This window comes from Asparagus officinalis, chromosome 4 (assembly GCF_001876935.1).
Source record: "Asparagus officinalis chromosome 4, Aspof.V1, whole genome shotgun sequence".
Lineage (NCBI taxonomy): Eukaryota > Viridiplantae > Streptophyta > Magnoliopsida > Asparagales > Asparagaceae > Asparagus > Asparagus officinalis.
The window spans coordinates 76,657,686-76,671,639 of record NC_033797.1 but is presented as its reverse complement, the minus strand read 5'-3'; the positions used below and the strand labels follow the sequence as shown (position 1 = coordinate 76,671,639).

Genomic DNA, 13,954 nt, shown 5'->3' with positions numbered 1-13,954 from the left:
AACTAAATCTATATATTTTCATATTGGTCTAAGGATTAACATCATAAACTAAGGTTTTAAAACATCGAGTTAAGCTTTAACATGAGATTCATCAATTAAACATCTTAAATCATGAATTAACTACATGAAAAGGTTTGGAAAAAGGTGATCTTGCCTCAAACGTGGTGTTGAACTCCTGAACACGTGCGTGCAAGATCCCTCTTCACCAAAGTCGCAAAATCTCGCATTCCTCTCGATAAATGCCTCAATAACTCTCCCAAATCTCACAAATTATGATTAGGGTTTGAGAGAGAGGAAGAGGATCTGCTTGAGTTTGAAATACTGATGAAAAGATATGTTTTTCGTGTAAAAACATGTATATATATAACTGCAAACCCGAATCAAAATAACCCAAACCCGAAATAGGAAACCTAGTCAGACTGGGAAAATAGTCTTCGATATTTTGGCTGTAACTTTCACGTCCGACCTCGGAATGAGATGATTTAAGATACATTGGAAAGCTATTTAAGATACATACAACTTTTATCTTTTGAGTTTTTAGATTAGAACTGTATCAGTGTGTAATGCATATATACTCTTAACTGGTCATTTTTCCAAAATTCTTCTTTGTGCATGTTTAACATTTGTATACTCTGATATATACTTTTAATTGATCTCAAATCAATTGTTAGCATAATCATTCATCCATAAATGATATTCATCTTAATTAGAACTCATTTATCAATATAATTCACACTATTTTCCAAGATTCACGGGGTTTTACAGTTCGAATCATAATCTCATGTCATGATTTGGAATCTTATAGAAACAAGAATGAAAAGAAAGGAAAAAGGAAAGGAAAAAAATCTCTCTTGCAAATTTACCCTCCAAGTTACAATAGGAAGGACGAAAATATCCATCACTCATTCAACTTTTACCACCCCCATTATGCTCATTGTATAGTAGTAGAGATATAGTAAAATAAAAATTTGATACGTACGAATGCACGCGATATAAAACAAATTATTTTTATTTTATTTAGAATGTATATTTTATAGTTCTAGGAAATAGTGAGGGTCAACTAATTTTTGAGTGATTTTATCTTTATTATTTGAACTTGAAATCCTCCATTAATTATCTCATCCTTATTATTATTATTATTATTATTAATATTTTGTATATTACTGTAAATAAATTGTAGTATAGATATATGCTTAGAACCTTATGTGTGTGTAGAAATGATATTCAATTATGTAGACTCCAATTTTATTTCGTGGCATTTGATTGACATAGAATATTCTAGAAAGAAAGGGGATAGAAAAAAGAAACACATCATTTTTTTATTAAATTAATAGAATGCTCTAGAGAGAGAAAATAAAAAAGAGAAAAAAAATTCTCCCTTATAAAATTATGATTATATATGTGTGTGTGCGCGTGCGCGTGTATGTACGTATGTATATAGAAAATGATATTCCATTATGTAGAGTCCATTTTTATTTCATGGCATTTGATTGGATAGAATGTTCTAGAAAAGAGGAACACATCATTCTTTACTGAATTAATAGAATGTGCTGGAGAGAGAGAGAGAGAAAATGGAAAAGAGACAAAAATTATCTCTTATAAAATTATAAACTTTTTTCCACAAATAACTAAATAGGATAAGTTTGTTCGCAACCCATCTATTTTATTCCTACCTATAATTGGTTCTTTCTATAGCAGGATAGATAGATTCTCATTTATCAAATGAGATGAGATGGGCTATCAATGCACAAGAAACTTCATTAAATCACTCTAGCTAGGCTTAAAAAAATTTCAGCCAGGCCTACGATGCCCAGGCTGCCTGAGGCCCAACTCTAGAAGTATAAGTAATTACTAATAAATAAGAAGCCGAGAGCAAAGGCCGTTTCAGTCATGGGCTTCTCCCTAATCGACTTGCACGAAAGAGGCCAAACACGAGACAAGCTTACGTGGAAAAAGATTTCAACAAGGGGCTGTTTGGTTGTTGTTGGTAAAATTGTGTATTTATGACACAACTTGGAAAGTTGTTGTCCACCTCATCAATTTCATTTTTATACTTTTCTTTGTTTGTTTTTGATTCCATTGGAATCATAAATTGCTTGTTTGGTTTGTAAATGTAACTTTAAGGGGCTGTTTGTTTGCAAAAATGGGAAGGGGAAAGCCTGCCAAATCTGACAAAAACTGTCAGTTTTGGCCGGTTTTCTTGCAAAAACGCCTCTAAAAAAGGCGTTTTTGCAAGAAAGCCTGCCAAAACTGACAGTTTTTGTCAGATTTGGCAGCTTTCCTCTAACTTTCTCCTTCAAAAAAAATGAAACAAACGGGCCCTAATTGTTTGTTTGGAAAGTGTAAAAAATGGTCCCTACTCAAATGATCATATTGGTTAGAATTATTTTTTATTATTTTTTCCTGACTTCAATGTCAGCTTTCTCTTAAATTTTTTTTTTATGAAATCACTTTACAAGTCACATCAGTATATAAAATCACTTTATATTATTTTCACAACTATAAACAAATAATTGAAAGTGATAAAAATTAACATTGGACCCACTTTTTTACGCTTTCTATCCAAAACATACAACCAAACAGCCCCCAACAGTCGTGCTCTACCTTCCCACTTTCAGCCTCATCTCTTTGTTCCAAAATCTCTCTTCTCCTCCTCTTCGATAATCAAAAGATTCATCAAGCTCCTTCATCATCATTATCGTCATCAGCCATGATCAGATCGCTCTCTAGATCATTACTGAAAATCTCCATCTCCAGATACTCTCAAACCCTAATCCCCTCTTCAGGTTCGCTCGCGGGTTCCATCTCCCGCTGGTTCAGATTGGACGGCGGAGGAGGCCGGATGAACTTCAGCAGCGGCGGAGAATCGAGCGGTCGATGAGTCCATCGATCTTACGATTGTCGTCATCGTTGGGATGGCCCGCTGGGCTCTCTGCTGCCATTAGGCTGAAGCAGCTCTGCAGAGAGAAGAACAGCGATCTCTCGGTTTGCGTCGTGGAGAAGGGCGCTGAAGTTGGTAGTTTTTCAATATAGCCCTTTGCTAATAGGAGAATTCCTCTTTTTTTTAAAACCTCTTTCTCTCCTCAAGTGAGACCATGAACTAGCTCTAACTTGCAGTCTTTGTGAGGAGGCTAGCTCTTTGAACAAGTAGACGTATACATTTGTATATGAAAGAGTGCGAAAACCCATAACTTTGGCAAATGAGAAAAAATGACTTATCACCGGAGTGCCGGATCTACAGTCAAACGAGGGGGGATCAAGTGTTTGGTTTTTGAATGATATTTCCAGGACCAATGTATTTATCAGTGGGTTAATTGATCAGAGATGAAACATAGCTCGGTTAAAAGCTTACAAATAATATTCTCGTTCCTGTTTTCTCCAGAAATTATCCTCACCCCTGTTATCAGTGGCAGGATGAGGTGGTTCTTGAACAAAGCTGAACTTAGTCACCCATTTTTGCCTTTTTTTGGCATCTATCAGATACAGTTGACGCAGCCGTAGCATATTAACTTCCAAGAATTCTTATTATAATGCAAAATTGGATATTAAAATTCAATCAGATTATGGTACACATTCAGACACCAAACTTCTGAAGCTGACAAGTTTGTCGAATTCAAACCAAATGAAATTGAACCTCGTTTTGAAATTCCTTGTTTATATCACACACTCAACAGTGTGAATACCACCAATTGTTTAAGCATGTAGGCCTTGGTTATTTGAAGGAAGTCATTTGAAACACGCTGCTTTTTGCCTGACATTTTGTTGCTTCTTTTCCTTGTTTGTAGGTGCACATATCATATCCGGCAATGTGTTCGAGACTCGTGCACTTGATGAACTGATTCCACAGTGGAGAAATGAGGGGGTATGACCTTTATATCTTCAATTGTATTGTCATCACTTTTAACTGGAATTTTGACATGTTCATTATTTAGCATCATCTGCAACTCTACAGATGTAGCTTCTTCTAGTTTTTCATGCTTTTAATTTGGGATTGAGATTCTGATATATAGTGAACAGGCTATCATTCAATTAGGAAACTGTGGGAAGAGCTATAGGTGCTTGTTTCCCAAGGAAATAGAAATAGTTGGCAACATTAGGAAATTTGGAAGGCAATTCACCTTTGTAATCATAGATTTAAAAGCAGAGTCGTAGGGTAAATTCATATTTACCACAAATGTAGCGTTAATGTCGAGCCTTGTTACTGTTCACTTCTATTGAGTCTCTATCCTCCACATCTTTGGTTCCCTATATGATAAGATTCATGTATTCCTTTTGTTGCAGCACATGATTACATCTGAATTATGTTACTTCTATCAGAGTGTAAATAGTAATCTACTACATTTATGTAATTTGATGATTTTAATCTAATATTAATATGCAATGTTATTTTCTTTTTCTTTACTTTTTTTCCTTTTAACCATTTGTTATAAGCTAAATGGAAGCCTTTAGCATAGAAGATGAAGAGGTTACACCTTGACTGGGTGTTACTCATTTATCTTTCATAGAACTTCACTTGTTCATAATATGAAGCGTGTTTTCCTTTATTTTATTTTAAAACTTGAGATACATGTGCTTTTGGATTGGTTGTTGAGCATTTACGAAGTATTTCTGTTGAGAAATTGTAAAGATGCATTTTATAATTCTGGTGTTATATTTGAAAATTAAGATGATTATATTTATTAAAATCATCATCATTTTTATTTATTAAAATTTAAATCAATAATAAAACATGTAACTTATATTATGAATTACATTACTTTGCATTTTTTGCATTTAACCTTTAACAAAAGCGGAGTTACATTATGCGTTATCATTTTGTCGACACTGCAAGACAAGACATTAAGGGGCGAATGTACATAAAAAAGTACCAAATTTCTACTCCTTTGTGCTATCTGTGTGTACCACTAAAAAAAATGAAAGGTTGCAGTACCTCGTAACTATGCCATTATGTTTGACATGATGTTGATTGATGTATATGAAGTATATATGTTACAAGACATGCTACTGTGACCAAAGAACATATGATGGTGGCAACCTGTTAAAAGTGTCCTTGTATGTACGTTGTCCTCTGATGAGCTCTTGATCCATTCATTTTTTGCCTGTTAATATACCTAATTTTTTACTTTTCCTAATATATCTGATCCATTAGAATACTGACCACATTCCTAGTAATATGTTATTTATGTTTGCAAACATGTTTTTCACCGTTGATCCAATTCTGGCTTTTATGATCATTTACATGCTAGATTGTTGGGTCTCATTTTCTCTTCACTGTATCTTTTTTCCCCAATGCACTCTCCTTAGGAATATTTAAAGCTCTAATTTGTTGTTTACATCAAGCATGTAGGTGATTCTCCATATTTATACGGCTGATGTTTGGACTTTGTTGATGCAATTTAAGGATCACATTGTCATTATATTAGCTTTCTGTGCAGCATAAATATAATCACTGTTTTAAAAAACCTCTGCCTAGTCCGCTTAGGCGTACGCCTAGGCCTAGGCAGTACCTAGGCCGCCTAACTAGCGCCTAGCGCCTAGCGCCTAGCGCCTAGCGCCTAGCGCCTAGGCGGTGTTTAGGCTGCCCACCTAGATTTTACGAGCGTTTAGAGGAGCATTGTCTGTTTACATGGATTGCACCCTGTAGGTCTTGGTTGTGATTTTATGTGTTTTAGCCTACACGTCCTCCAAACTCCATTAACCTCCAAATATGAACACCTCCACTACCTCCTTCGACCTTCAATAAAACCTCATCGACCACCACTTAAATGAAGAAAGAAATCCGTCTAGACATCAGTCCGACATCTAAGCTTTCTATAACATTGACATTCACTATCAATTATTATAATTAAAAATAAAAAAAGAAAACATCTTAGGCTCTAGCATTGTTAATTATTATTTTGGCTATTTAGTATCTAAGTATGCATGATTTATTGTGGAACTAAGATTTCTATCTTTTTTTAAAAAATTTATATGAACTTAATACATAATTTTATCAATTATTATAATTAAATAATTTAAAATAGTCAAACGTCTAGGCGCTGCCTAGGCGTACGCCCAAGGGTCTAGGCGCTATGCGCTCGCTCAAACGCCTAGTCTGCCTAGTGCCTTCTATAACATTGTCGAGCTCCCCAGATCTCTGTAACTACTAACAAGGTAAAGAGTACTTCTTAAATATCTATTTAAGTTAGTTAACAACAGTAATTTAAACTTAAAAAATGTAAGTTAACAGTAAACTTAAGTTTAAGTTTAAGTTTAAGTTAAACTTAAGTTTAAACTAACAGTAAACTTAAGTTTAAGTAAGTTAATGTTAAGTTTTTTGTTGATGGTAAACTTAAGTTTAAGTAAATAGTAAACAGTAAACTTAAGTTAACAATATTTTAGTTAACAATAAAATTAAGTTTAAGTTTATTATTAACTTAAACTTAACAGAGTTAACAGTAATTTGAGTTGAGAATGAGTTTTTCACTGTTTTGATGACCTTATAATTTGAGTTGAGAAGTATAAACATACAAAGAGCTATTGTAATTGGTAAACCAATCAATTTAGTTAATAGTGTTGGTATTTTAGTATTTATGCATCTTTGATTGAGTATATATATATATATTTATCTTCAAGTATCACAATTAAAAAATAAAAAAGAAAAAAAACGCCCAGAAACCGCTTAGACGTCCGCCTAGGTGACTAAGCGCTAGGCGCCAAGTCTTACGCCTAGAAGCGCCCAACATTTAATGTAACATTGAATATAGTTAATATCCTTGTCTTCTGAAGTCAACAAGTATCCTTCTACCTTTGATCAGAATTATTGATTCCCTTCTTAGATATCTTATAATACATTTCTCCTCCTTCAGGAGTAAAGCTGCAGTCTTTAATCTTTTAATTAAAATCGTCAAGCCTACTATGGATACCTATAACAACAATAAAACATAGTCCTAGGATGGGTATTGCATAACTAACGATATTGTTTGAATCTATATTATCTGGGTACTTCTAATATGAAGCCGTACCCGACATGTACCTATACCCGTACCCGAACTCTGTGGACACTCCTTGCATATATGCATACATTTATTCTGGTATGTACTCAATTATATAATGTTATCGCACACCACCCGCAACCTGACACAGATTGTTGCGCACCTATTGGCAATCTATGTAGAAGCGTAGCATGCAGAAGTGTTACCGAACACCCTGATTAAACCTCCTCCTTCGCAGACCAATCAATCACTGGGCCAATGTGAAAACACCGAGAAAAATCTATTCGAACTAAAGAGAATAGCAATATACCACAGAAAAATAGATCAAGAGACAGACACGGGATTTACATGGTTCGACAATCGCCTTCATCTACGGGAAGAGATTTGAATCTTCTTTTATTCTGGAGATTTACAAGATACAATCTATTCTTGTGATCTTTAAAAATTCCACAAGAAAGTCTCTCTCAATCTCACCAAAAGATCTCTCAAAATCATAGATTTATCTTCTCAGTTCGCGCAACTTCTCTTTTACAGAATTCAACTCTCCTTGGCTTTTTTATGGTTTGATTTATAACGTACCTCTCAAGGGTTATTTAGAGGCTTTCCCCTCTAACGTAGTACGATCTATCAAATTCTAGAATAAGTGATTAAACGAAACTAATATGTAAAGTAAATATAGACTAACACTAAAATGTAGCGAACAATAACTTTAGATACTGAAATATTATAAACTAACATCTAATAGTAATAAACAATGCAAAACCACGGTAGATAAAGAATGCGTTCGTGTTAAACCTAAGGCATGAGAAGTCGAGCACGGTTCACAACTCTTACTCGAACAAGCAACGAGTAGATTGAAGTTAAAAATATGAAGATTTGTAGGTTCTTGCAATTGATCTTGAGGCGGCGAAGTCGGAGATTTGAACCTCTGGTTTGTTCAGTTGCAAATAGAGGGTGATGGCGATGTTGAGGGCTCGTGGTGAGGCTAGGCGGGTCTGGTTTGATGGCAAAGATGGTGGTCAAGTGCTTTCTTTTGGATCGGAGATGGAGGCGAGGTAGAGGACTGATTTTTTGGTTTGGTTTCATGTGGAAACAGATGAGTGAGAGGTGGGAATTGGGTTCATTGCGATTTGTTTATGAAGTGGAGATGACCTAGCAGCGAAGAAATAAGAGTAAAAAAAGAAAATAAATAAAGAAAAAGATGGAATCACTCCGACTACCAACATGAACTCAATTCTATTTCCAATCGTCCCTGCTTTCTTTCGTGGAGATAAGAGAAACAAACTCAATCTTATCTAAAAGATTGAATCTTATCTAAATACAATCTAATTTAAACTACCTTTGTTATCTAAAACAAACAAATCCTCAAAACAAATATGATCTTATCCTAACAATAACCAAATAAAATCTAAAATATCACAATCTAAACAAAATCTGAGATATCTCATTGACGTCTAAGATGCCAAGTCCCCCTTGGAATAAAATTGGGTATCCTGATCTCTATTACCCTCTCTTGTATTCATGTAGAACTCCTTATTTGACTTAGATGATCAATTCTAATTCTCTTCCAATTAGATTTTAATTTCAATTATAATTGATTATTTCCAATCAAATTCAATCCCAAATCCAAGTCCAATGAGGATTTCCTAAAATACAAGGCTATTCCCAAAATATAATACATGTTTTAATTTAAAACATTAGTCATACAGTTTTTGGACAAATTTCTACACTTCACATCCACTTCTTGAAATTCGTTGGACATAATCAGGTTCCAATTCATGATTTTGAAGGGTCATTTGGATGTCTAGTTTAAAAACTAGTGATTTTTTAATTTATAATCCACATAATACGAGAAACATAAAAATGTTACAAGAATTTTAATTCTCATTCTTGTTATCATATTAATTATTAATTCTAGTATATAGTATGTGTGTATATAAATATTTATATAGATGTCTCTCCGTACACTATGTTTTACAAATTTGTTGTGTCCCGTACCCGTACCCCTACTTTGACTTAAGCAACTACGATTCTCAGCTAAAAAATAAAAAAGGGAACTACAAATCATCCACTCAGTGATTTACGCTTTGTTTATCTTCGGTGAGGCATGTGCCTTTCTTTAGTTAGATGTCATACATGTTGCCCCTCCGGTTGAAACATCACAAGGCAAGACACCAACATTAAAGGGTCATGTCCATTATCATCAGCTCAATCTAGCTAACATGTATAAGATTTTCCATGTCACGCGTCAATATTCTAGTACATTGAGGTAGATAGTGTTTACTTGTGACTTCTTTCAGGATAGTTTTTAGAATTAATTTGTGAACTCCTTATATTTTTCTGTAGTACTTTGTAGGCCCCAATTGATGTACATGTCTCCTCTGATAAGTTTTGGCTCCTCACGAAAGAACATGCTTTCTCACTGCCATCTCCCTTTGAAAATAAGGGAAATTATGTAATAAGGTATGGTTATAAATATCAAATCATTTTATTTTATGTCCTTGTTAATTTGTTTGTTTTCTTCATACATTCCTTTGAAAAGTATTAACTCATCTCCTTTTACTGAGATATTGTACATTCTTAAAACTTATTGAAGTCAAATGTTGATAGTGTGTATTACACTGACAGTTTTCCCTTATTTTGACTAACCATTGATTATATCATTATTTCACAAATGACATCTTTGTTGTGATCATGGGTTGAACAAGAAATACTATTAGGTAGCAACAAGAGGGTGATTACATTGTTAAATTTGCTACTAATGTTTGGTATTTCTATTCCTTATTTATCTATTTTCTGAAAGAACATTACAGAAAAAATACTAGATATATGTTATATGAAAGACGATTAAAGTTAAAAACCCACCAGTTTTTCAGCCACATGCAGTTGACGTATTTAAAAAGTTTGTATGAAGGATTTCAAGTTTTGAGGAAAATGCAATTGTGAAAAGGTGTATATCAAAAAAGGAATTTATTGGATAGGAAATTAGAGTTTCCATGAAGCAATAATATGTCAGGAATCTGAGGCCTCACTGTTTGTTTTAATTTATAGGATCTAGGATGTGCTTATTTTGTCTTCATATGATGGCACAACATGAACACTCATGTCTTTCGAATTACAATGGTGGAATGAATTATAACTGAATGAAACATTGATTCATTTTAAGCTACACTTGTTGCTGAAGTTGTGCTACAAAACAAGAGGGTTGGGTTAGTTGAAGATTACCTCTCCTGGGCTCTTTTGTAACTCTGAAAGTATATCAAATAGGGAAAACTAAGTTGTGCACGCTCTTTTTTAAGGAATCTAGCGAATCTAGTATTCTCTATTTCAGAGTCGTACAAACCTCTAACTTGCTGAAATGATGGATTAAAACAAAAAAAAACTAGGGCTATACAATATTCAAAGTCAGTGCGTTATGAATATGAAGATAGAGATCGCCTGTTGTAATGTATCAAATTTTGAGTAGCTTTTTTGTGGATCAAGTTGTGTTGCATTTTCCATTTGATCCTGCTAGTTATCTTCCTTGCTTATAATAAGTTTACCTGATAATTAAGTTATTTGTCTTCAGCTTGAGCCAGCTTGTCCGCTGGATGGCAACCAAAGCTGAAGAGTTGGGTGTAGAAATTTATCCAGGGTTTGCCGCTAGTGAGGTACCTGATTAATAGCCTTGTACTTGTAATCAAGTTAAATAGTTGATGCATTTTCTTATTTTAATAAGTTGACAGGTCATATATGACAGGAATGATAAAGTTTGTGGAATCCGAACTAATGATATGGGTATTGCTAAAGATGGTTCCAAAAGGGAAACTTTTCAACCTGGCGTAGACTTGAAAGGCATGGATCCTTCATATGCTTTTTTTGCCGCCTATCTAGAGTGCTTGTTATTAGACAAATTAATCTATAGATGTATGTTTTATATGCTTTAGTGAACAATTGATGGGCCAAATTTGGACTCTGCTATTTATGTTGCATGTTAAACTATACTCTCAATTATGACGTATTCTAACGTGCTGAATTTTATTATTTTGATATGAATTGTTTAACGTTCTCTCCTTGAGGTGTGCCATGGTGTATGGTGTGAGTTTTAACTTCCAATTCGGAACACTAAAGACAAAACAAGGGTTTTATAGATATTGGTCCTTAAAATCTTTAAAATCTAATCTTCTTGGGGTAACATACGGAGCCTCAACCTGACTCGCATATTTTTCGAGATATACTTGTATGTTAAAATGAGATGCTTACAACATATTAGGCCTAAACATAATTATATAATCATTACAACCACATAGGTTTCTTATGCTGTTCTATGTGAAAAATCAGGATTCCTTTCCAAATTAATAATAAATGTTACTATAATTAGAAATATGTCAAACCACAGAAAGTTTATTCTCAAACCATGAATGTCACACAGTAATATGCAGGAAAGTTCACTAAATCAAGTCATTCCAACAACAAAAAAGAAAGGGAAAAGAAAAAAAAAGTCGACTTATATTCACGCCATACAAATAAGTATCCTTGTTTTATATATACGTATATATTCATACATATATACATGTACGTATATATACATATACATACTTCTACATATATATGTATACATACATCTATACACGTACATATATATACATGTACCTAGATATACATACGTATATATACGCACATAGATATACATACATACATACATATATGTGTGTGTGTATACATATATATATGTACATACATATATATCCTCTACTCATTGTAGGTTGCAACATGTCATAGATGTGTCCATCCCAATGACATCATCTCAATTATCAATTAGTCTTCTCAAGGTATGAACTGATTTTTCCTTTTCGTGACATTTGATCTTGAATCAGATATTTGATATTTCCCTCTGGTGAAGATTGTTTTTTTTTACTTTTATTAACATGCTATTATGTTTGTCATGCCCGAACCAACAATAATATTAATCAATTATAATAAAATCAAGGCGCATGACAACCGACCAAAATTTCTTTTAACTAGAGAAACTGCAAAACCTAACTCCAATTACTCTGTAACACATAGTTCCAGATGTATAGAGAAATACCTTATATTCTAAATCCAAACTGAAACCATGCACATAATAGAATACTATCCCGTCGAGGAGTTTAGAACAAATATGCAACACTTTAGAAATCAATTTTATGTATAGAAATGAAGCAACGTCACACCCTTTCTTCGCAACTAGACTGCCTACAACAATGATTTGTCTAGAAAGGCTGCCTACCGTAGCGCTCTGCCTTTTATGTCATAACTAAGCTAGACTGCCCACGACGATGATCTGCTTGTCATAACACCCTACTCCTTTGATAGGCCTGTGACTTACTTAATTTCTTGGTATACACCACTCGCCAACGAATAATGCAATATATGTCTCAATATAATTCAAACATCTTTGACAAAGTCCGCTTGTCATGTATAATTTACAATAGCAATACCAAGCATTCATACATGATAATTCAACAAGCATTAAATCATGCTTACAATAGTCTGAAATATCTTAGAACATACTAAAAATATGAATCTCATGCTCAACATGCTTGCACATCAAAATATAACATTTGTATGCAAAAACATAAATTAAAGAATATGTAACCCCACTTATAGATCATTCACAATCCAAGCTCCTCATGGTTCTTCAAGAGTTTGTTCTAACTCTTATTAGACTTTCCTAGTACAAACAAATAGATAAATATCAATTTTCACTCAATCCATATGTTTATGCTTATATCCTACACAATGTTTTAATTATCAGCCGATAAATCAATATTATCAACGATTTATCAGTTTTGGTGGCCTTCCGTTATGATAAGTTTGATTTTAAACCTGTTATCGTTTTTGGATATTTATCGGCGATAATGTGACGATAAAGTGAGTTATTGGCCGATATTGTTAGCTCAAAATTTTGGAATTATCGGTCTTTGGTTTGAGTTTGGGTTTGGGTTTGCTCTTTGACTGTTTAAGAATTGTAAACTATTTGTTGTTTTTGGAACTTGGTTGTTTGTTGATTAGCTTATGTTTGTTTATGAATATTGACATGACTCATAACTATTAAATCTCAACTTAGTAATTTAGTTTATAATCTCGTGATTACACAACAATTATGTTTGATGATTCTTTATTCTTTATGATATCTTGTTATTTGCTTGTATGTTATTCCATTTTTACTAACTATGCACTTCAATGGTTTCATTGTGCGATCAAGAAGCAAGACCATTAATTAGTGATTCTAAACATGATTATTTACATTTTGGTATGTTTATATTTCATTAAGTATGGTTAGATTATATTTTAGGATATTATAATATGTATATACACTATCTAATAATATCACTACGATAAATATTATTTATATCTGATATATTGCTGATATCCGCTATCCGATATGGATTTTGACCGTCTGATAAATCCTCGATAACCGATATTTAAAACCTTGATCCTATGTAATTGCATTCTCAGCTCTAGTTATCTTACTGTGGAATCTTTTGACATGTCTTAGAACAGTCCTCAACATGTTTACATTGATTTCATACGGTATCGTATTCCTTGGACTAAAGAGTGATGTTCCATAAATAGAAGAGGCTGAAGCAATTCCCTTCCCTCCCATCACTGATTCATGCTCTCTGTAACTGCATCAATACTATTCGCAATGAATTTTAAATCTAACAAGTTCAAACATTATATATCTTAGTTTCTCAGGAATTATAAATCTCTAGCTCATGAATTCTCAATCTAATACATATCTTAATCATATCCTAAGTCCAAATAATGAACATAATTGTGAAATGGTAATCATATCATCCTAAAATCAAGTAAAAACTTTAGGGATTATACCTCTAACAAAGGTCGTTTGTTTTTCATCTTCCTTTCCTCACCTTTTCTTTCTCTTATCCTATTCTTCTCCTTTGTTTCTTGCTGCTGCTCTTTCGTTTCTTTTCTCTTATCCTATTCTTCTCCTT

The 13,954-nt window shown here is 33.4% G+C and overlaps 1 protein-coding gene across 1 annotated transcript in view; it reads left to right on the top strand.

The window, feature by feature from the left end:
• The window catches only part of LOC109838953 (electron transfer flavoprotein-ubiquinone oxidoreductase, mitochondrial-like), a 24,729-nt gene continuing 12,918 nt past the window's right edge, over nucleotides 2,144-13,954 (top strand). The window contains 7 exon segments of the mRNA XM_020407385.1: nucleotides 2,144-2,180; nucleotides 2,857-2,917; nucleotides 2,919-3,016; nucleotides 3,786-3,862; nucleotides 9,331-9,437; nucleotides 10,543-10,624; nucleotides 10,700-10,808. Coding sequence (XP_020262974.1) covers nucleotides 2,144-2,180; nucleotides 2,857-2,917; nucleotides 2,919-3,016; nucleotides 3,786-3,862; nucleotides 9,331-9,437; nucleotides 10,543-10,624; nucleotides 10,700-10,808 — 571 coding nt within the window.